Source organism: Lagopus muta, chromosome Z, assembly GCF_023343835.1.
Source record: "Lagopus muta isolate bLagMut1 chromosome Z, bLagMut1 primary, whole genome shotgun sequence".
NCBI lineage: Eukaryota > Metazoa > Chordata > Aves > Galliformes > Phasianidae > Lagopus > Lagopus muta.
This window is the reverse complement of record NC_064472.1, coordinates 56,294,670-56,319,511: the sequence shown is the minus strand read 5'-3', so window position 1 is coordinate 56,319,511 and position 24,842 is coordinate 56,294,670. Positions and strand designations below refer to the sequence as shown.

General features: G+C 41.4%; 1 protein-coding gene across 1 annotated transcript; it reads left to right on the top strand.

Moving 5' to 3' along the window:
* Positions 1–9: 9 nt before the first annotated feature.
* On the top strand, positions 10–23,863 carry CHRNA6 (cholinergic receptor nicotinic alpha 6 subunit). Its single transcript, XM_048930820.1, has 6 exons — positions 10–178; positions 17,114–17,253; positions 18,573–18,617; positions 19,687–19,796; positions 19,917–20,904; positions 23,268–23,863. The coding sequence occupies exons 1-6, from the start codon at positions 25–27 to the stop codon at positions 23,388–23,390; spliced, it is 1,560 nt and encodes a 519-aa protein (XP_048786777.1). The 5' UTR covers positions 10–24; the 3' UTR covers positions 23,391–23,863.
* The last annotated feature ends 979 nt before the right edge of the window (positions 23,864–24,842 follow it).

The window sequence follows — 24,842 nt, the reverse complement described above, 5'->3', positions numbered from 1 at the left end:
CCGAAGTTGCTTTCTTAAGAGAAGATGCCTAAGAAAAGTTACGTTCGTTTATCCAGGAAGCCTCGTCCTTTCAGGCTCGGTGTCAGGCGTGCCGTAAACAGTGCTGAAACGCCGCCGTGCCGTGGCTGGGGCAGCAGCGTGAATCCTGAAGACATTGTGAGGGAACTTGGCCTGCAGGGTGAGCGCTCTAGAGGGCTCTGTTGGTATTTAAAGAAGCATCTGTCAGAGCTCAGGGAAAGACTCTTCTCCAGGAGTCTGGCTCTTGTTTTGGACAGTTTCCCCCAAGGTGTGCTCCTTGCCGCCTCAGCTGCATCAGACCAAAAGCTGGGGGGAGGAGGGAGGACAAAAATCCTTCCCAGAAGACAGACAGACAGGGAACTTGAGGTGGCTCTGCATCAGCCCCAGGTTCCACTTTCTGTATCTGAGAAAGCAACAGGATTTTTCAGCGTTCATTTTCTGAAGAGCAGAAAATCTTTCCTGCTCAACACTGCTGCCCTTGTGCTTCCTGCCGTGGCAAGAAACCAAAGCAAGAAGAGTTCCCTATGGTGGAACTTCATATTTCTCTGTTCCCAAAATATGTGCAGGGATGCTACAGAAAAGGTCAAATGATTTGCTGTCACTAAACCAAGGTAGCCAACTGAATATGTGTGGATGCACTTGCAGGCCAAGTGCCAGGTTACATCGGTAGTACCCAGTGGCCTACTTTACAGAACTCCCAGTCATCTTCTCCCAGGAGCAGAGCAGACACCTGGGTTACAAGAAGCAACTTCCAGCAAACGTTTTCCAAGGCATAGAAGTTTAATTCGGAACTGAGCACATATGCCCACCCTGCTATGGGTGTGATTCTAGAGACCATCAGGCAGAGCCCTGATACAGGCCTTAGCCAAAGGGAATCTCTCCCACTGCCTTTTAATTTTTGCTCATCCAGGAGCTAGGAGAATGGGAAGTCCGCAGCAGGAGGTTTTGTTTGGAAATGTTTACCTGGGAGACTTCCCATCACTAATGCTCGAAGACAAAGGACACTGTCTTGGAATAGCCTTCTTCTTTCTCCTTGCACAGACCAGGAGCTCATCTTGTCCAGAGGCACTCCTGAGGAGGCACACAAGTATAAGAAATGGTGGGAGAGTGGGAGTGAAATAGCAGGGAATCAACTCTTTCCAACAAGTATAGGCTGACCATTCCCATGTCCCCTAAGTGACAGCTGCCCGCACAGCACAAATTCATCCAGTGCCTCAAACTGGGCAGATGAGAAATGTGACAGCATGATACATCAGAGCTGAGTAATTTTTTGTCATGTAAACTGTTTGGTCACAATTGCTCTCCTTGCAGCATCTCTGCAGATGTTTTGGAACAACAGACACATCAGTCTCCTTCACAGGGAGCAGTTTACTCCTCCCACTGCATTAGCTTTGTCAGGAGGCATCTGGATACCAAGGAGGAAAGCAATGCACTGTGAATTTGCTTAAGGAGTTTTTCAGTTTAAATGCCTCCTGCTCATAACTGCATACACGTTATGTAATAAAAATGTTGTTGATCAGAAGTAACTGGAATCTTACCAGCATCAACAGCATGGGTGTTAGTGCTCCTTCTCTCACAGATGGCTTGTTTTTAAATCTCAGCTTATTTCACTACTGCAGCTTTCCTCCAAGACCTGGTTTGTCAGCCCTGAGATATCCTTTCTACTTCTCATTCGTTCATCAGCAGACCGTAGAAAGAGTACTTGAACTGCAGCTGTCCATTATGTTTCTCTTTAGTGGAGCAGTCTCAAGGTTTTTTCCAAAACCTGCTGTTTCTCCCTTCTACAGCAGGCTTCTGCCAACAAGCTGTGCAGATTTGCAGAAAGGCTTCAGCATAACTTACCTGTGGGGTCTGATTACAGTTCAATGGGGTTGTAATTTTGTTAAAATCCTACAGGCTGAGGTACAATTCATGAATTTAACACAATGCTTGGCATGGAAGTGTGCCTTGGACTTTTATATCCACAATCCTCTTCATTTCACTTGTAGTTGCATAGCATATCACAGATGTTCCCATAGGTTGCATTTGTCCCTAAGCTCTTTAATATTGTGTAATTTTGCTAAACTTTACAGGGATGGGGAACCTTACTAAACAGGAACTATACATTTCTGCCTCCAGTTTTCCTGAATCAAGATAAAAGAAACAATTAATCACTTCCTTGGATAACATTTCCCACAAATGCTGGCTCCTGTAGCAATAAAGCCTGTGAGCCATTTGTCATAGTAGACCAGTTTGTCACCACCAGAGTCCCTAGAATCCAAAACCTTATGATTCCTGACTTAACTTTAAGCACAAAGGTCACTCTTGTTTAACGCTCCATCCTAGTGATGAAACTGGCTTGATCCCTCTGTGATATGTCCACAGAGTGACTCTTTCAATCCTGACTGCCATGTAGGTGATGAATACAATCTGGAGACATGCAATCCCTGTATTGATGCACCAGAACATCTAAGGGCAGCATCGTGCTGACTGTGATGTATGTGCAGGGAGAAAGCAAAAACGTCCCTAAAGAAATGACATATTCCACTAAATAGCATTTCCCTGGTTTCAGTTCTCTAATAAGGTTACACATATTATTTAAAAAGGGTTGACATTTTCTTTAGTTCCTGGCTGGATGTGTATCCATAGCAAGGCTAAGGATAAAGCACCCAGCCATCTTATATTGAACCTCTTGACAAACTTTACTCATTTGTTTTTTTAAGCTTTGATTCATCCTTCCTGCTTTTTCAGTTGATTGTAGTTTCCATGGAGTATGGAGATCATAATTTATCCCTATTTCTTTAGCTAGATTTTGAACTACTTCTGCTATAAGATGTGAACTCCTATCTGAATATGGTCCTATAGGTACCCCTTGGTGTTGTTACCTTAAGCAACACTTCTGCAACTTCCGTGGCCTTCTTGTGCATCAAGGGAAAGATTCTGGCCAGCCTGAAAAAGTTTCTGTCATTACTAAAAAATATAAATACCCGTTTTTGCTGTAGTAACTCAGCAAAGTCTATTTGCCAATAATGGGATGTTTCCGTTGCCCCCTGGGAAGGTCTTCACAGTTAATGAGGATTGTTCTTTAAACACAATTCACATTTCTTTACTGCACTTTTGGCTATCTCAGTCATTCATGCACTTAACTCTTGTATATTTAGCACTTCTGTCATTTTGCTTACCCAGTGAGTTTCCTCATGTTTTTTATCAGTCAATTCACGCATAATTTCCTGTGTGACTATTTACTTGGTGTGAAGGGCTCATCCACCATCTTTCTTGATTTTTTTTATTTTTTTTTTCCCTCAGAAGATTAGCTAATTGCTCCTCTTCTGATGTATATGGTAAGCCTTATGCCTCAATGTTTGGATTTTCTCCAATAGGACCAACAATATTTGACTCTTCAAAGCTTCCTTCACAGCCCTACTCACCATCTGTTTTCCTGTATTTTATTGGGTTGTTTCCAGTCTGATGTGCACTAGTGCATGATTGCCACTGCTTCAAGCAGATTGATAGCTTGTAAGCTGTTGATCCGCGTTTGACTGAAGATCCTTGAGATGTTGTAAGTCCTCTTTGTCTACAGTTGTCCCCATGATCATGGAATACCCTGTAGTCAAACTCTAAATCTGTCCAGATATAAACACTTTTGTCCTTTGACAATTCTAACACTCTTAGTAAGGCTGTGAGCTTTGCTTTCTGCACTGAAATGTTAGATAACAGAGCTTTGGCCTCAGTCATTTCCTTAACTGTTACCACTGCATTTCCCACTTTCCAGTTTCCATCTTGCATGAAGCTGCTACCATCTACAGGTCCCATTCTGCATTTTCCATTAGCATGTCTTTCAAATCTGCTCTGCTGGAGTATGTCTGGTGGAAAATGGTGTCAATGCTAAATATTTGTATATGGAGAGCATTGATGTCTGTGAGAATGCAGTGTTCTTTCTTTCCCATGGTATGTACTTGTTTCTCAGGTGTGTTTGGTGCTGGGTTTGATGCTGGCATGTGCTGCCTTTGTGCTTAATTCAGGAGGCAAATCTGACAGATTTTATTGCTGGGTGTAGAGTTATGAGTTTATTCCACTACATCTAACGAAGACTCAGTCTGTATCCAAGTTTCAAAGTCTATCTGGGAACTAATAAATACAAAGCAGACCTTTTAAAGAAAACATACAAAAATAGTCCTTAAAGCTTAGATAACCATCCTACAGCCATTGCTATCTTCTCCTTTGTAAAGAAATCAGGGTGCCTGGGACTCAGTGTGATACCCACTTTCTGCTTAGGGAAAACTTTTTCAAATACAGTGCTGCTCAGAAGATGGTTTGGGAAATAGTCAAGTACAGTGGATGTCACAAAGATGCAGCTGGTATGTTATTTATACATATTTATATAACTCTGACCTGTTATTTTTACTTCATCTTCTTCTCTGCTCTGCTCAGCAAATTTACTCTACTCATATGCAAATAACATTTAAGCTAGGAAAGGAAAAACACAACTTTTTCTCTCTGTTCCTCACTCTTCTAATGGATGGGCTAAAAAAATTGGATGTTCAAAGCAAATAGAGGAATATGAGCCTTCTGAAGAGCACTGCTATCAGGAGCTAGGTTCTGAACATGGGGAGGAAAACATTCCCTCCAGAACAGAAGAGACCAAAGTGTCTGTGTAAGGACTAGTAAGAACCTTGTTTGCTTATTTTGTTTCCTGAGCAGCAACAGAAGAAGCTTTTGATCAAAAAGCTTTGGATCTACATGTAGAAGGGAACCACAAGTCCACAGCTCTATGATATCTTATATGCACTGGGTCTGTATGGAGGAGGACTGTGAATCTGTTATGTCCTCAGAAAGCACCTTTTTTTTTTTTTTATTTTTCCTGCACAAGAGGAAATAGCTAAAGATCAAAACAGAAACTTTCAAATCCTATTACCATCAAAGAGAGTACTGTGTACTAGCAGAGGAACTAGTGAAGAACTTTTATCAGTGCATCTTTCACAGCAATACATTGCACTTTCTGGAAATAACGTAGAAGTTGGATTCGGTCACAAAGCTGGACAATAGTACTTTCTTGGTAACAGTTTCTAATTGCTCCTAGTTGCTACAGGATTTGTGTCAGCTTCTATTTTGCAGCTGGGAATATTTGTTATTCATCTATCTGTTCTTGATGGGTCACAATATCAGGTGAAGCAGAATCCAACATATTCTTTTGTGAATTAAAATGAACATTGTCAACATTTGGACTGACAGCAAGTTTTGGAAATCTGCTGACTGCATTAATGTTTATTATGGTTTATAGTTTAAACATTAAGTGCAAGTTAGATGCCAGTCAAAATACTACAGATTTTTTACTACAGATTCACCATCCATAAAAATGGAAAGACAAAAGGCATATTCACATGTTCATTTCCTTGTTCCACAGGACATGTATTGTAACTGAAATATGTGTACTCTGCAGAGATGCAAAGGCAATAGGAATAACAAATCACGAAGTTCTCCAGAGAAATCAAAATGGCTGCTGTTTGAGTCCTTTGAAAAGCTTTCATTGGCTCATTTTGTCTGAACAAGTTAACACAACTGTATTCAATTAAACAACACTTCCATTACAGAATGATTTGTCACTTTGACACTACGCATAGCCTTAATTTAATCAGACATGCTGTGGCCATAACATGAGCTCATGAGGCAACCCTCAGAAGCTGTTCCAGTTAGGAATGATTTCAATAGTTGAGAATATAAGTACTCAGCTAGCGCCATGCTTCTGAAGTCAGTTAAAGGGAACTGAGGGCATTGTCCCACTATCTTTTAAAAACAAGGACTAAAGAAATTTTTTCTGCTATATGACCTTCTCTGTAGGTCTATATTGCTTGTAATCAGTCAAGACACCAAAGTTCAAAAGTAAGTGCTTTGGCTTGTGCTCTACTGTTCTCACAGCAAACTTACAATTTATCACTACTCCTTTTTATATATATCTTGTATAAGCCTTAATTAATATTTAATTCCTTACCAAAGTCTTCCATTAGTGATCCACTTTATTTCTGTGAGGCATAGGGCCATCACAAGTAATATGTATCATTTTTTTGACAGTTTTATGGTTCAACTGGAACAATTTGCAGAGCTGTCCATCAGTATCTTCCCTGCAGCTTCACAGCTCTTCTATTTTAATCGTGGACTGCAGAACAAAGCCCTTAAGTCATACTTAGAAACTGAAGGAATAGAGTTCAGATGATCCAGTGCAAACATTTTACCTAATGATTTATTAATTTGTTTTACTTTATTTTGCAAGGCTTAAAACTAATGTGTTAAAGGAATAGCAACGCTTTAGAGATATTTCAGCATTGCAGGACTTGAAGTATTTCAATGTCTGAGTTCATCAGATCTTCTCTACAAGTAGCAGTACTAACCATCACTTCTATTCTGAAAATGAATAGGGGATGACAAAGACCAGTGCTGTCCTAGTGTGGGCTGGACAGTCCTCCATGGAAAGTGGTTAGAAGCGTTCTTGCACCTTCTGAGTGTCTGGGCATCATCTGGTGGTAAGGAGCAGGAGAGGACAGAAGACATCATAAATTTCAGCCTGGGCAGTCCTGCAGGCATGCTGCTTTCAAAATAGAAAATTATCTGTGCTCTCTCTCCTCCAGGGCTATTACACAGAACAACCTCTAGCTGTTTGTGAAACTGCTGTGCCCCTTCTTTGTCTTCTCCAGAGGACTGTCTGCTGCTTGCATACAGGTATATAATGGCCCAGGTTTATAACAACCATTTACAAATCAAATGATAAATTAATGGTAACAGTTCGAATCATAGAATGGCCTGGGTTGAAAAGCACCATAATGATCATTGAGTTTCCCCCTGCTATGTGCAGGGTTGGCAACCACTAGATCAGGCTGTCCAGAGCCACGTCCAGCCTGGCTCTGAATGCCTGCAGGGCATTTGCAACATCCTCTCCACTTCATTGCCATTCCAAATGACTGTTTGGGATACTCATACCTTGGCCAGTACTTTACACAACTTGCCAAGGTAGCCCACCCTTCTTCTAAACATTAATGACCAGCTCCAGGGCATGAGCCCCTTATCAGCTGTCCTTGATTCCATAGAAAATTCGGTATTGGCAGGAGGAGCCTGCTAAAGCACAGAATGCATGCATGTGGAAAGAAAAACTTGTGATTTGAACCTAAGACTTCTATCCATCCTTAGCCTGATTCTGAATGAGAGGAACGAGTTCTGAAAACTATGTGTTCATAGTGGTATCCAGACTAAAGCAAAGTGAACTTGTACACTATGCTATTCTGTTGCTTGAAAAATTTTTGCTACCCTTGCCCTCAGGTTGTTAGTCCAGTGATGAAGGTGTAGACTACACTTGTTATTAGGTAATTCATGGGAAAACTTCTCAGGGCATGGTTGTCCCATTTGTACAATGTTGGAATGGATGTGCTGAAGTTAACCAAGTACTTATTTTCAAGGAACTATATCTCTCTCTCTTTCTCTCTTTCTCTCTTTCTCTCTTTCTCTCTCTCTCTCTCTCTCTCTCTCACAAAAAAAAAAAAAAAAAAAAAAAAAAAAAAAATCATGAAATTCCTGCAGCAGTGCTCCAGTACCTTCACAGCACAGAAGTACTTCCTGATGTTCAAAAGGAACATCCTGTCTTCCAAGTTGGGCCCATTTCCTCCTGTCCTGGAGTTGGGCACCATTGAAAAGAGCCTGGCTCTGTCTTCTTTGCAAACTCCCATACTCCCTTCAGCTATTGTAGACCTGATGAGATCATAGAATCACAGAATCACAGAATGGCTTGGGTTGGAAGGGACCCCAAGGGTTATCAAGCTCCAACTCTCCTGCCACAGGTGAAACTACCAACCTCCATATCTAGTACTAGACCAGGCTGTCCAGGGCCCCATCCAACCTGCCTTGAACGCCTCAAGGGACAGGGCATTCACAACTTTTCTGAGCAGCCTGTTCCATCACCTCACCACTCTCTCTGTAAAGAACTTCCCTCTGGCATCCAGAATAAACCTTCTCTCTTTGAGCTTACAACCGTTTCCTCTACTCCTGTCACCTACCCATGTAAAAAGCTGATTCCCCTCCTTTTTATAATACCGTTTTAAATACTGGAGGGCTGCAATGAAGTCTCCTCTCCGCCTTCTCTTCTCCAGGCTGAACAAGCCCAGCTCCCTCAGCCTGTCTTTGTAAGGGACCATCTTCTTGGCCCTCTTCTGGACCCTCTCCAGCAGCTCTGTATTTTTCCTGTATTGGGGCACCCAGACCTAGATGCAGTACTTCAAATGGGGCCTCATAAGGGCAGGGTAGAGAGGGACAGTTATCTCCCTGTACCTCCTGCCACTCCTCTTTTGATAAAGCCCAGCATACCATTGGCTTTCCAAGCTGCAAGAGCACAGTGCTGGCTCATGTTAAGTTTTTTATCCATCAGGACCCCTAGTTCTTCTCCTCAGCAAGGCTGTTCTCAATAAGTATTTCCCTGTTTGTATTTGTATCTAGGATTACTCTGACCCAAATGCAAAACCTTGCACTTTGTTATGTTGAACCTCATTAGGCTCACACAGGCCCACCTTTCAAGTTTGTTAAGATCCCCTGAGCCTCCTTCAGGCTTGAAAGTCCCACCTCTCTCAGCCTTTCCCCATAGAAGTACTCCAGTCCCTTCATCTTTCTGATGACTCTTTGATGGACCCTATCCAGTGGTACATGTCTCTCTTGCACTGGGGAGCCCAGACTTGGATACAGCAATCCAGATGTGGCCTCATTAGTGAGGACATGGGAATAATCACCTCCTTCAGTCCGCTAGTGATACTTTCCCTGATGGAGCCCTGGATGCCATTAGCCTTCTTTGTAGCAAGGGTACATTGCTGGCTCTTGCTGATGTCCACAGGGATCCCCAGTTTCTTTTCTGCAAAGCTGCTGTACCCTCCCAAAATTAATTATTTTGTTTTTAAGGGAAATTCAAAAAATTCTGCTTACCGTACTGGTGGCTTTGACCTTCTCTGAATTACGAGTCTTCTAGCTAGCTTAGATTAGAGTGTCCTGTTGGCTTGCCCAGTTGCATTTTAGTTCCAACAGATGCTAGCTGTCATAGGTCAGAGAGAATTTCCCTCTGTTTTCCTCTGTCAGGCTGCAGCTCAGTGGCACTGTATGTTAGGCAGGCACTGACACTCATCTTGTTGTGATGCGCAGTGGAACACTCTTGGCACTTCGTACCACTTCTTGCTGTTCATCGTGTTTTCATTTCATCTTCACATTTGTGGCTCTGGAAATTTCCTGCTGAATTTTCACCCCTGAAGCCAAGGGAGTATCCTGGCAATTTATGTTTATCTTTTTCACCACTTTTGTTTCAAAACAGCTGTATCCATGTCTGGATGATGGTTAAACTCTGCTTGCCCCACCCTGTACATTCCAATTCAACACATGTTTTGCAGCCTTCAGTGTGATTCTTCATTTACTTCCCTGTGCAGTTAATGTGGGCTGATTAACTATTCATATAGATGAATCATGAGCTCAAGTATGATATGCATGATATGAGCTCATGTATGATAAGTATGATATCTGAATATTATAATGCCTCAGTGAGGAACAGAAAGCTAACATATGACCTGCTGCACATATTCTAGAGGCCTGCAGAGGAATTGTAATGTCTTCTGTCACCTTCTGTTTTATCCCTGAAAATAATACAATTCTTCCCATCATTTTTGTAATTCTGCCTTAATCATAACCAGTTTGAACATTTTCCTTATTACTGTCTATATGGTAAATTTTAGGGGAATACATGCATACAGCAAACAAAGTCTAACTGGACATAGTCAAAGCATTATTCTCCTATTTTCCACTCCCAAATGGAAAAAGAAAGGAAAATGTGTGGAAGCTGTCCGATGTTACTGAAGCCATCCAGAACGTAGACTTCAAAGAGCAAGCTTAGAGAACTCCATCTTCCTTCACTAATGACAGAAAAATCTTTGAACTAGTCACCTAGTTCGAAGTTAGCTTGAGTTGGATGGAGTTAATCCTCCACTAAGTAGTTCATCTACTTTTGCCTGAAACAAGTGCAGCAATCTCTCAGCTCTGCTTGCAAAACCTAAGGCAACATTGCAAAGGCTGTGACACGACAAACGTTCTTCACTGTCAAATCTCAAGTGTATGCACAGAACTCAAAGCCTGTCCCCTTAACATATCACCTTTCTTAATTAATAATGGCAGCTGTTTTGCATTTTTTTTTCATTTCTTCTCTCTATCACAGTGCTCATTATAACATTGCTATTATTCTCATTTTTTCCTTTCCAAGTGCTCCTTTAAAAAACAACAGAGAAGATTTTTGACCATAATGACATCAGGTTTTCTCCTTACACTTTTTGGCCAGAGGCACAAGAAGTATTGATGGCTCTGCTTGTCCTCGAAATGTCTGAACTCATCGCATTCACAAAACCATGCAATAAAAGAAGTGTACAGATCTCTGTGGCTGTCAGACTGGCATTTAACAAAAACAAAACATTGTAACATAAAGAAGAAAGTCAACTTTGCTGATGGTCTTCGTGCTTCCCTTAAAAAGATGTCCACAGGGGAGATGGACAAGTCCACCAGCCTAGTAAAAACAAGATCTCGCCTGAAAGCACTGATTTGTGCTTTTTGTGGCAGAGTTATTGTTTTCTTAAAGCGACTGCTTTTCATATAACAGAAGGTAGATTTTGTTTTTCTTGCATTACCAGAAGATGCTGTTGTTGACTTGTCATCCATTTAGAGGGGAATGGGCAGCTGGTCTCCTTTGGCACCTTGGAAGTGCTCCCCCTCCATATACAAACATAAGCTGTTACAGGAGGTTAAAAAACAATATAACTCAGATCTCTCAAAGTAACAACATGTTTCAGGAGCACTGGAGCTTTGGTCAGTTATATTGCAGTGTCTTTATTCTTTGCCTCTCAGAATATTTATATTCTACCAGGCCCACAGCTGTCTTTCTCAGTGCACTTTGAGAGCCAGCAATTAAGTAATTACTACTATAATGGATTAAAAATAATTTTAGCCGAAGTCTGAGTTTTGGGCTAAGTGGTTCTGTTTGCAGGGAGGTGGTACTATTTTCTGAGAGTAAATAAAGTCCTCTCTCTGCTTTTCATATAAATCAACCAAAAATTGAAATATTTTATGAAATAGATGTGCCGTGATGAGATTTCATGGGAGATGTCACTGTGCTGCTTGCTCTCCTGAGGCTGTCGTATGTCACTACAGTCACACAACACTCCTCCTCATCATCAGCCCTGTCAGGGAACTTAGGTTTGGGTGAATATTTATTTTTGTCAATTTGAGTTTTTGTTTTGTATATTGATTTTGGTTGTGTAATTAGTGTTGTGTGAAATTAATGTATCTTGCGAAAATGTTCATGCTTTTCTGACTGACTAGAGAAATGGCTAAGAAAAAATGGCTCTGAGCCATTCAGAACAACACTGCTGAGAGATATTGACACAATGTGAGTACAAGCTCTGTGGCAATAAGTCAGTGAGTAGTCAGTGTTAGTAGAGAGATAATACTTTTCTTTTTCAAACAGGAGAGAAGTTACCAGACGTTGCAGTGGTTTCCTCTGGAGAGAAATATTCCTTGAGAAGAATTCTGTCAAAGTGTTCAGCTGGTGAGAACTCCAAGCACCTTTAGAGTGCATCCTTATATGCCATTAGTCCCTGCTGCTCTGAACTTGCACATCTGATAGATTTGCCTCAAGTCTAAAGAAGAAAGTATACCAATTTCTTATGTCCAAGTAGAATTTCAACAGGACTACTGAGACCTGTCAGAATAAATTCTGACTTCTTCACATCATTCATTTTAGTCTGCAATTTTTCAAGATTCTGTGTGCTTGTTTTTTGGCAGAAGGGCTCCTGGTGACCATTTTCCAGTGAAATCTGGTGCAAAACAGTGCTTCATTTCCAGTGAAATTATGGTTGTGAATATGTCTTGTTGTGAAGAAAATAATACCTTGTGGATTGCTATTTGATAATTGTTGACATTCGTTTTGACAATGAAATCTTCAGCTACTCCAGTAGTAGTACAAATTTTGCACGTTGAAACACATTCCCAGGACTCTTTGCCTTAATAAGAGTAGTAGAAAAGCCAGATAGAGATTACTGATTTGAGTTTTAGTTTCCTTAGAACTGATCTGGTTTCATCAGCCTATAATAGGTCTCTATTGAATTACAAAAAGAGTTGTTCCAAACTGAAGGTCACTGAAGCTGAAAAGAGTGATGCTATTTGACTCTCATGTACAGCGTAAGGTGTATCAAGAACATTGCCATCAGTGACGTCTTGACTTTAAAAAGATGCTCCAACTTTGAAAAGATGGATCTTTGTCTCACACTCTGGGTACTGCATCACCTCAATGGGCATCTTCCTTAATGTACTGTTATTCAGCATGTGACGACTGCCTCATTATCAGATTGTCATGGTTTTATCCCTTTAAAACAGAAGAACAAGGAAGAAGGGACTGTACCATAGATTATACTACTGAACTGAAGAAATTCTGTGCTCAGTTTTTGCTAAAGCTATGGTTGATGCAGGCTTCACAGCCTCTTCCCACCCATCACTTAAAATCTCACTCCCCAAAATGCCTTCATGTGAATCATCTTAGAGCATGGGGCACTGCATCTACATGCAATGGCCCCGAGTTCCATCCACATACATGCTCCACATCTCCCACTCCTCCTGGCCTCCATCCAGTGACTAATGGATGAGGGAGCAAACACTGATGGCATTTAAGGTTCCAGAATAAGACAGAGGCACAGCCCAGGGTTTGCACATGGCTTTGCTGCAGGTAGTGCAGGAAAACCATCCCTGTGAATGCACTGCTCCATGTGAGACCTTTCAAGACATACTGTACTCACATTTGAACAAAGGGTGATGACCTGGAAGTGTTTCTGTGGTGGTTAAGCATCTGCCAGAGATGCAGCAAAGCTGTATTCTTAATATCCTTCTGAAAACTACTTTACAATGCAAGATCACCAGTAATTTGTAATTGAGTAACTGAGTGCTGAGTGCAAGAGTCAAACAAAACATGGGATCCTAACTACATTCAGCATGGTACTAACACAGATCAATAGCAACCTCCTGTTTTGATGAAGCTATAATCCTCACTGATGAAGCAGGTCTGTGCAGTCTAATACAATACTTAGTCCTTCAGCACCCTCAGAAGAGCCATTCCTTCATTGCACAGAAGAAGAATTAAGAGAATAATAACATTTTGCTGTTAGTAACATCTCAGCTGTAGGAGGTTATACCAGATCTCTGAGGAATCTGAGAGGTTGGCAGGCTAGTGTTCTCCAGGTGGATTCCAGGTGAATCACTTGAAGATATGCCCAATTTTACAGGGATGGAGGTGACAGTCATGTGGAGCCCCCAGCACAAGAAAGATGTGAAGCTGTTGAAGAGGGTCCAGAGGAGGCCACAAAGATGCTCAGAGGGCTGGAGCACCTCCTCTATGAAGACAGGTTGAGGGAGCTGGGCTTGTTCAGCATGGAGAAGGCTCCAGGGAGAACTCTCTGTAGTCTTCCAGTAACTAAAGGGAGCTTACAACAGGAGGGACACTGATTTCTTACCTGGGCAAGAAGTGATAGGGCAAAGGAGAATGGCTTGAAACTAAATGTATATATGTATGTATGGAGTGTAAGGTTAGTTGCCAGGAGGAAATTCCTTCCTCAGAGTTTGGTGAGGCCTGGCACAGGCTACTCAGGCAAGCCATGGATGCCTATTTAACCCAGATACAAGCTTGTAGATGTGTTTACTTCTGACAACCAATTCCTTGGCCAGTCTGTTGCTTGGAAGAACAAAAATTGAATTTGGAGTCAGTTTATTTTCACACTGATTTTAACTATGTTACTGTTCTTCTTCTACTTGAACTGGAGTGTGTGTGCCGTAAAGCATTCCATCCAGTAGCAGGTATCCTCTGATGTATTGTGGTTGCATAATTCTGTGAAATACAGTGCACCATGGGCAGCATAAATTCAAAAAGGAAACAAGAGCTTCCCTGGATTATATAAAGGAACTGCAAGGTTATAGACCTAGGCTGTTAGCATCACTCTAACAAACATTCCAACTTGGAAAAATCAGACACAAAGCAAAACAATTTCCTGTTGTTTCCACTTATTATTTTCTCAGAGAGTGTTGGAAAAATGAAAAATGTGCAGGCCAAAATCTTTATGCTGAAATCTTTACTTTCATCTTTAACTACTTCACAGAAGAATTCATATCTAACTTCAGCTTGGAAATGCTTCATAGCCATGCCTCACTGCACTTCGTTAACTTCAAATCATGTTTAGTTTGCTGCTGCTTTTGAGAGGTCAGGCTAGCTCCTGGCACCAAAATGTTCTTATGGTGTGATTCTTCTTACCTTGTCAGTTTTCTCCTGAGGGAAAGCTCAACTCAAACTTACTTCCATCAGCAGCAGAACCAGGCTGGATCCAGTAAGCTTAGGAATAGGTTTTCTGCTAGTAACCTCCAAGACTGTCTTTTCATCCCTCAAAATTTGCCATGGGCAACTTTGTTAACTTCCAATATCAGACAACTCATTCTTAAGTCTCTTTCGTCCATGCAGACCTATTCCCTTCTACTCATATTTTAACAACATGGATAGAAGGTATTTTGATTTCACCTCCCGAGCTGTAGCATTGCCTCTGTGTTGTGCAACAAAAAGTGCATCTTTTTTTACTTTCATGGCTTTTCTTTTATTCCCACGCTTATACAACAATGTAATGATGGGAAATTAGGAGCAGTTCTGTTTTGATCGAAGCACTCATCCCTTTGCTTAGATGTGTTCATGCTGTACTGAGCACACATAAAGGAGATTCTCTGTCTGAGCACATGCACCAAAAAAGTCATAGGAAAATGGATTTTGTGAGCTGGCTTGTCTGTCAGGAGAGAATTCAGCACACTTGGTTGTTCCTGTCAGATGCCCACTGTAAGTCTATTTGCCTTCGTATTTAATTGCCTGGAATACTGTCAAGGAATTCCAGCGCATGATGTTTTTCCTATTTCAAGGCTCAGATATATTTTCTGTTAGATGGGTATATCCATTCCTCCTGCTGCAGAATCAGTCCTTGGTGAGAAAAGCAAAGTTGTTTCATCCCTGAATATTTTGACATGCTCACTCTGGTGAGGACCAAGCAATAGTTAAAACAGATGCTTTTGAGTAAGCTTGTTTTACTCAGCACGTGGAGAGCCAGGAGGATTCTTCCCCTACCGCACAGCCACGGCCACCCTGCCTCTTGCCTTTCCTCCTTCTCCTGCACTCTCACACATTCCCCCAGAGGCAAGGGTGCGGGTGTCTGTAAATGTGAAAGTCACCTGATAGGATGCTCCCGCTCCCATCTCTCCGCACAGCGAAAGCTCTTCTCTCCTGGTGACTGTGGAAGCAACTCGCCAGGCTTTGCTCTGCTTAGCAGGCTGCAGAGTTTGCTGCAAATGCAAAACTGAAGTCCATCTTTGCACCTCTTACTTACCAAGGGGCTTCAGTGTCTTCTTGCTCTCAGTTCCTGGCTTACCTCAAATCTCTCTTCTCAAAAGATCTGTTCTGCTTCTGGCGATGCATCCCACGAGGCGGCTATGTTGGTGTCTCCCTGCTTTTGGTGCGTGGGCACTCATGCTCACATTCTTAATTACAGGTAGGCTGTCTTTGGTGTTAGTCTTGTAAAGTATTTTCTAGCCTCTGTTTCTGATTCTATGGAATGAATGCAATTTCAAGCTTCTATTCTAATATAGAATATTCTATTCTATTCCTAACTTGAAACTTGTAAGATTTCAACAGTATTTTGAGAGAGCTACAATGATATTAATTTTCACAGCTAGAATTCTTCATTTTATTCTGAGAACTAATTGAGGAACTGTTTCTAGCAAAGAATGACAATGATAGAGAAGCTCTCACAGTTTTGCTCGATGCTTGAATTTTGAATTTTGCCACTGCTTTAATAATGCACACTGAAGCACATTCTGTGCTCACATTTCCAAAAGTGAGAACTCCGATGCATTTCATTCACTGCTGTTTGTGATCTGTTTCTGGTGCAGTGATCTCCATGCATCTCACTGAATTTCAGCAGGATTCCTGCTTTTAGTCACTACGTCTTTTCTGAATGCCTGCAGGACCAGGACATTTCTGAGTTACAGCATTTATATTAGCAGAGCACAAAGTCATTGTCATAAAGCAACACCAAAAGGATGAGCATCTGCAACTGGAGTATAAAAACGAGAGGCCTACATATTTGCCTGCTTCTATTACTTTAAGTCTGTTACTAAGCCAGCAGGAAAAATTCAGACCAAACATGATTTTAGACTCATTGGCTTTGGATGTGAGACTATGGCAGGAAACCCGTGTTCCCACAGCAGGGGACTTCTACTCACAGCCTGATGGATGGCTCTAAGGAGATCTGAAAAGGAAACTGCAATTTCCTTTTTAAGTGGCACAAAACACAATATTCAAACATCCAAATTCTGCAGACATTCGTGTCTGTTCTCTAGAAGTTGCAAAAAGGATGGAACAAAATGCCAAATCATGCAAGTTCTACTGGCATATTTGCTCATAAATGAAATCAGCAATAACCAAAGTTTCAGCTTTAAATCATGATAATCCTCTGAATCTGAGCATGCTTTATTAATGCAGAAGGCTCACAACCGAGGAAAGAGTGGCCCAAACAATTAAAATAATGTGTTTCAGAGTAACCATCTTCCTGCAGGACATCTGTGTGATCACAGACCAGAAACCACACGATTTAATCTTTCCTTTTAAAATCAAAGTCTTTTGTTTCAAGCACTAGGAAAATGCCTGTATCAGATTTGGGGTGTATGTAACAGATTCAGAGCACTTTTGTTGTTTCTGCAGTGAGGCAGTTCAGGGCCTGCCCTACGCCTTTTTTGTACGGAACTCTAATCTGTCCCATACTAATTGGGAGTTCCAGCTCTGTCAGATGTGCTTGTTCCCAAAGAGTGTTCTCTCTTACAAAACCTCCATCTTTTTCTCACTGAACTTAACAAATGGACATCCTTCAGAGCAGAAGTAAGCTCAGTATCTTGATACACAGAACGAAAGACTGGAGCAGCATGTTATTTAGCACCTACTTTACCTCTTCCTTACCTCTGAAGTACTTGTTATTTATCTTTGCCAATGCAGACACCACAGCCTGCGAGTCAGAGGAACGGCTATTTCACAAACTCTTCTCCCACTACAACCAGTTCATCAGGCCGGTGGAAAATGTATCTGATCCTGTCACAGTGCATTTTGAATTGGCCATTACCCAGCTTACAAATGTGGTAAGATTGACTACAGAAGACTGCTGAGATTTGGGCATGATTGTAAAACACAGAAAGTGTTCCAACAGCAGACGTACTCATGATGTCTGCGCATACAGCCCTCATAGCTGGTATTATCATGCCTGTGCCTATGTGTACACAGTGAGATGTTTGCCATTCTGTCAGCTGGGTCACTTCAGCTCCTCATACAGGCAGTTCACATTGTACAGATTCATTGGCTATCTCTATCATGTCAAATCCCTCTGCTGTAGGCAGCAGCCCCTGGCATATGGAGCAGCAGTACCAAATGTTCACAGTCACAGGGTTTGCCTACCCCAGGGACATGGGATTGTATTTGTGCTGTCTAACATGCAGCCTAGTTCTCCTGTGGATCCATTTGGATTTTATCAAGTGTCATGGGTTTGGGAAGGGCCTAGTTACCTTGCCCATTAGACAGGAGCCCAACAAGGCTTTCAAAACTATCTTGTTGCTTAGTCCTCTGTACTCAGTGATAAAAATTATCTGCATTTTCTGTATTCTTTGGTCTGTAAGTATTTTAAAATTTTTGACATCCTATGTTTACATATTAAGAACTACACAAAGCAATATTCTCACAGATATTTTCATTGGATATGTTAGGCTGCATTCATATATACTTATAACCTGTATCTTTCCAAACACTTTTAAACTGAAGGCTACTTAGAACAGGATCCCATCTTTTATTTTTGTGCTTTTTGCAGCACCCTTATGATTCACTGCTGGTTGACAACAGCAGTAAGTGACTCTAAAAATGAGTTTTCATTGCAGCAGTGATTTAACTTAGTGCAGGTTTAGTTCATATGCTGCACAACTTCGCATAGAAATGCAAGAACTGTACTGCAGATGTTGTTTTCCTTGAATTTTGTCCAGTACTGTACTATGTAAACAGAGTGTTTTAAAAACTGAGCCCAACAAAACACATGGACACCAGTAGAACCTTATTCCTCTGCCATTGATCAGAGCAGCTGTAAGTTTGTTGTCCTCCATACACTCAGGCCTCTGGCAAGTGCAGCTCTCTTCCACACATGTGTGGGGCATGATTTTTCAGCAGAGCCTTAACATTTTTTTGGTAGAGCTGCAGTTGTCTGTATACAACTTGTAACCCCCACCCTGAAAATAGCCCAGCTCTGTCCAGTTATCTTTATTATCCACTCAAGTGCCACTGACCACAGGCAGAAAATAGCTGATGTCAGTTAATGTGGAATTCTGGTTTCTATTTTTGTCGGAATAAGACTATGGCCATCTCAGCATACTATAAATGATATATGAGTGAAGATGTGCATGCCTGTGTTTCTTTCTAGGATGAAGTCAATCAGATTATGGAAACCAATTTGTGGCTAAGACATGTAAGTGACTGCATTGCATTTCTCATACACTTTGCATTAATGTGATGGAATGTTAGGTCTATATAATAAGTGTTCTGTAATATGGTTTAAGGGGTACAAATTAGGAGACACTACATTAGCAAAATTTGAATAAGTAATTTCTTCTTCTTTTTTTTTTTTTCTGAGAAGTTATATATCCCATCTTTCCTGTGTTCTGAGTTTTCATTATCACTGCTTTACCACTAGTAAATTTAGCTGAATATACACTTTAAGAGTGATTAAATATGCAACTCTGTGATCCTAAGTCAACTCCATATTAAAGATTCCAGTGAAAACATTTCTTATCAAAAAGAACATGCCTTAACTTCACCTGATGGTTTAAGCACATATACATAAGCAAAGATCCCTACAAAATCTTAGCTGCTGAGAGAAACAAGCTATCTTTCACCAAAACAGTTTCCTCCAGACCCTGTTAGTGATCCACACAAAGTTTTCTTGAGAAGTTATGGTACTTAAGACCAGGCTGTGAGTAGGCTGTGAGAACTTGGACATAGCCCAGTGATAAATCACTAGAGAGCAATGAAAGGTGTCTTTAGCTGCTACTGAGCTCATAATTCATTGCCCCTATAAAGTCAGTAATGTTTCCCAGCCACACCAACCTGACATTGTGCACAGGCACCTCCTTTCCCTTTAGGTAGTTTGTCTCCTTTGATGTTGGTCTCCCTTAGCCTTCAGGACCCAATCCAATATGGGCAGCAGCAAGGACCGTGTTTCTTGCTTGCAGTGCAGAGTAGCACTGCTATACACATAGGTAGCAAGCCAGAGGAGAGAGCTCAGCATGTCAGCAGTGAATCGCTGTTATCATAGCTCCTCACAGAGCAAGAGATGGCAAGACAATGTGAGCAATGCTCACCTACGCCCCCTGTTTCTCCAGCTTATGATTTTGATGTCTTTCAGATCACTCATGACTCTCTTCTACTCATGATTCTCTTCCAGTCTCTATCGCAACCTCCCATTCATGAGGAAGATCTGTGAGGCTGATACTTGCTGATAACACAATGTTTATACTTCTAATCCGTTCTTCTTTCAGATTTGGAATGACTACAAATTGCGATGGGATCCCAGAGAGTATGATGGAATTGAATTTGTTCGGGTACCAGCAGATAAAATCTGGAAACCAGATATTGTCTTATACAATAAGTATGATGAACACTTTTCCATTTTACTCCTTCTCTGAAAAGTATCATCTTGCTGTATCCATAAGATACATTATTTTCCTCTCTTAGCATTTTCTTCTCTTTGCCTCTTTTGTCTTTCTAGTGCTGTGGGAGATTTTCAAGTTGAAGGCAAGACCAAAGCCCTTCTTCGCTACGATGGAATGATCACCTGGACCCCCCCAGCTATATTTAAAAGTTCCTGTCCCATGGATATTACTTTTTTCCCATTTGATCATCAGAACTGTTCCTTGAAATTTGGCTCATGGACTTACGACAAAGCCAAAATTGATCTTCTGATCATTGGCTCCAAAGTAGACATGAATGAGTTTTGGGAAAATAGTGAGTGGGAAATAGTTGATGCTTCTGGCTACAAACATGACATCAAATATAACTGCTGTGAAGAGATCTACACAGATATAACATATTCATTTTATATTCGAAGATTGCCAATGTTCTACACTATAAATTTGATTATTCCCTGCCTCTTCATCTCATTCCTGACTGTGCTAGTTTTTTACCTGCCATCTGACTGTGGTGAGAAGGTGACTCTTTGCATCTCTGTTCTGCTTTCTTTGACTGTATTTTTACTAGTGATCACAGAAACAATTCCATCTACCTCGTTAGTAATACCTCTCGTGGGTGAATATTTGCTCTTCACGATGATATTTGTGACTCTCTCCATCGTCATCACTGTGTTTGTCCTAAATATACATTACAGAACTCCAACTACACACACAATGCCCAAATGGGTAAAAACTGTCTTTCTTAGCCTGCTCCCCAAGGTTCTGTTGATGCAGCGGCCTCTAGAACAGGAGAAAAAAAACATCTCCAAAGAGACCAAGAAAGGATCAGCCAAAACATCAGGCAAAGCAAAGCACAGGAAACACAAAGATAACAAATTACATAAGGAGCACCGGTGTTGTCACTGCGATAAAGCAGCCGAACTCACCTCAACCAAAAGAAGTCAACTGAGTCATCAGTCATTGAAATGGATGGCAGAGCACACAGAGTACTCCCCAGAAGTGAAAGATGTCATCAGCAACGTTCAGTTCATTGCAGAGAACATGAAGTCTCAAAATGAAACCAAAGAGGTAAGGGAGGTAGCAAGCTGAGCACAAGGTCACGCTTGCAGAATTTCATGGAAGAATAGCAAGCAAGGCAAACAGCTGTGATGTAGGGTTTCAGTATGTGTTTCAGTACGGTGATTTCTGACAACTTTTTATATTTTTGCAGTGGTTTGACTCACTGTGCCTTCAGCAAGACATCATTTCCAATTTTAAAATAAAAGTTTTGAGTTTGGGGGAGGCAGATAAACATAAACAGACAGTAGGTGAATAAGATCCACACACACACAGGCTTTTTTTAATTAAAAAAAAAAAGAGAGAATTGTCATTTGAACAAATAGATTAGCTTGTGTAAGGCTATAAATCTTTCATCCTAGCTAGGATTGCTGTCATAGAAAGTGATGTACATTGGAATCTTAAGAATGCAAGAGCCAATTCTTTGGGAGTAAACACAGAACTAAAAGCAGCTCCAATGAAGATTATCTCACATAAGCACTTGCCAAAGCCTCATAAAGAATTAAAACTCTTTGACACTTCAAGATGGTTTGTTTTTAAAGAGTTTTGATCCTAATGAAACATTTACTTTTGCTCTAACTTTAAATGTGGATGCTTTTTAGACGCTATGAGAAGACAAATTCCATTTCAAAATTAAAAGCTACTGTATTTCTATCACAAAAAAGCCAATATTTTGCACGATAATTATTGAGAGATATTCTTTCAATCCAAATATTTGGTTGAAATCAGCACCAATTTATACAATTTCAATGCAACCCCAAAATTCATTCTTCCTCCCTCCTCTCCCCCCCTCCCCCCCCCCCATGTTTTTTTTAAGGTCCTGCAGAAAATTCATCTGAAAACAAAGTGCATAACTTTGAATATTGGGCTATAGCTAAGGCCTGGTGACAGGCTTCGTAGGATAAGACCAAAGAAAAGGAGAGGAGTCCAGCAGTACACAGTAGGGCAGGGATTGAACTGAGTCTTGCTTAGTAACTATGCCCTAATGCTTTGTTTCACCCCAGCATTTCAGCCCTGTTTTCAGTGCCACAGCATCAGAAAATATACCCTTGTACTGCATTCAGCTGATTTCTACGATGCATTCCAAATAAGAGGAGACTTTGTGTGAAGCAGTTCAAGTAGTGTGCCACTTTGATTATGAAGCCCATGATAAGTCTTTCATTTCCAGTCATGCTGATTCACACTTTGCAAACCTGTTCTGCCACATGCAATTGTACTCTTAGTCTGGTGTGTGCATCAGCAGCTCTGCATCTCACCTTTCACAGTGCACCAAGGATTGGAGACAGGACTTCTCATGTGGGAAAAATCCTTTCTCTGTTTTTTTTTTCTCCAATGAGCACTGAGCAAATTATTCCAGAGGCTTCTGCTTTGTTCAGATGTATACAGCTATGTGCATGCTGTTATGGACATGTCCCATATGTATAGAAGCCCTTTAAAAATGACAGATTTGTTGGAGTTGAAAGGAATCTCTGGAGATCATCCAGTCCTGCCCCCTGCTAAAGCAGATTCCCTACATTAGGTTGCATAGACAAGCAACCAGAAAGTTCTTGAATATCTCTGGAGATTGTGGAAGAACTTAGGGAAATTGTGGAAGCACAACTGTAGCTAGAGTTCATGCTGTATGTCCTTTCAGAAGAACTACAGCGAGGAAAGGAAGAAAACAAGTGGAGAGAACTCTTCAGCAGGGATCTCTTTACCACTCACTGGTTTTATGTGAATGAGTGCCCTTTGATGCAGTGATCCTCACGCACAGGCACGGTTCGAAGGACAGTGACTTCACTGAAAGCTGTTCCAGCGTGTATCCCCGAAACTTACGTTCACTCCAGCCTGTTCAGCACATGGCACAGCTTTGCGTAGTCAGGATGTTTGCTTTTCTAACGCTCATGTGCTCAGCTGTCCATTTCACTGGAGGCAGAGTGTTTAACTGGAATGGCAGTGCAGCCAATCATGCCAGAGCAGCAGGCTGTCTCGTATGTGGGCAGCCAGACCAGATCCTTTGGCAGGATCCAGCCATGTGCAGCTGCAGTGACTCAGCCTCCTGCCACCTCACCTCAATCTACACCCGTCACATGGTCTTATTCTATTTGCTGCTGTCAGACACAGCCACATTTTGCTACCGACTGGAATTCTCAGGAAAAAAAATCAGTAGATTAGGAGAATGCTTAATGTTCTCACCCAGAAGTTATAAATACTGTTAAGAAAATAGACCCCTCTTAAGAAAACTGAACAGCTATAAACACCACAAGCAATGTTTCTGCCAGGATGTATGTTCTTCCTTGTTCAAAAGCAGAAGGGACATTTTTTACCATTAAATGCTAACTCACAATTATATGTTACATTACGTAATCTATCCTTTTTTTTTTTTTCTCTTTCAGGTGGAAGATGATTGGAAATATGTAGCTATGGTGATTGACAGAGTATTTCTCTGGGTGTTTATAATCCTTTGTGTGTTTGGGACTGCTGGATTATTTATCCAGCCACTAATAGCAGATGCATAACTTGAGTCACTCCTTTTTTTTCCACATATGTTTGTATTCCATTTTCACTTTGGAGCTGCCCCTTGTATTTCTCTCCTCTTATGTCATCCCTCAGCATCTAGCTTCAGTGGAGAGAAGGGAAGCAAGCAATAATCCAAGGCAGAATGAGAAGGGTACTGAAAATGTGAAATGAGCTTTTGGTCTTTCTAATGCAGAGAGGCTGCAATTTATAGAGTAGCTGTCTGTCTTCTCAATTAGATCTTCAGTAGCAATTGCACCAAGAATCACTGTAGTGGGCAGAAATTGATTTTTTCCCATGGTTTCAGTTCAGGGGGCCATTGTGAGTGATTTGTGCTAAGAGAACAAAAGTCTTATTTTTCTTTCCTCATCACAACTCTTACATTTCTTTCCTTGTACAATGCTAGACATCAGCATGGCGCTCAGTTGAGGTACCACAGTCCTACTGACTCAATCAACACTCTTTACTGTGCTTTTGGGACAGGGCAGGCAAAAATCCAAATAAAAGTACAATCAAACCAATCCCTTGACTCCGTAATGTTTACACAATCCCCATCTTCTACAACACATGTACACAAATGAGGATCTGAGATCAGCAGCACATGTATTTAGTTTTATGCTTGAAACCTAATAGGTCTTAAGCATTTCTCACTAATGACAAACCTGCTTAATATGCTGCAGTGCACAGTCTTTCTAACATTGTTTGGAGCAGCTTTTTGGAAAAGGACCTGAGGGCATTATTAGCTGGCTGACCATGAGTCAGCAGTGTGCCCAGGTGGCCAAGAAGGCCAACGGGATCCTGGCTTGTTTCAGAAGTAGTATTGCCAACAGGAGAAGAAAGGTGACCATCCCTCTGTACACAGCACTGGTAAGACTGCACCTTGAGTCCTGTATTCAGTTTTGGGCCTCTCTCTACAAGAAAGACACTGAGGCCCTGGAGTGTGTCCAGAGAAGGACAACAAAGCTGTGAGGGTTCTGGAGCACAAGTCTTATGGGGAGCTGGGATTGTTCAGTCTGGAGAAGAGGAGGATGAGAGGAGACTTTATTGCTCTGAAAGGAGGCTGTGGAAATGAGGGTGTCAGCCTCTTCCCCCCAGTAACAGCAACAGAATGGGAAGGAATGGCCTCAGGCTGTACCAAGGGAGGTTCAAGTTGGGAAAAACTCAGAAAAGTGGTGCTGCAGTGGCACCCAGCGAGGGGGTGGAATCAGCTTCCTTGGAGGTGTTCAAGAACCACATGGATGTGGCAATGAGGGATGTGGTTAGTGGGCACTGTGGGGATTCGCTGATGGTGGGACTTGGTGTATTCAGAGGTCTTTTACAACCTTAAATGATTGTGTGATTCTATGATCTTAGGGGCACCAGAGGGGAATAACCTGGATGCAATGTGTAAAAGCATAAAAGACCTGAGGCATCCATGATTAAAATGTAAAGCGTATACATTTGAGATCCACATG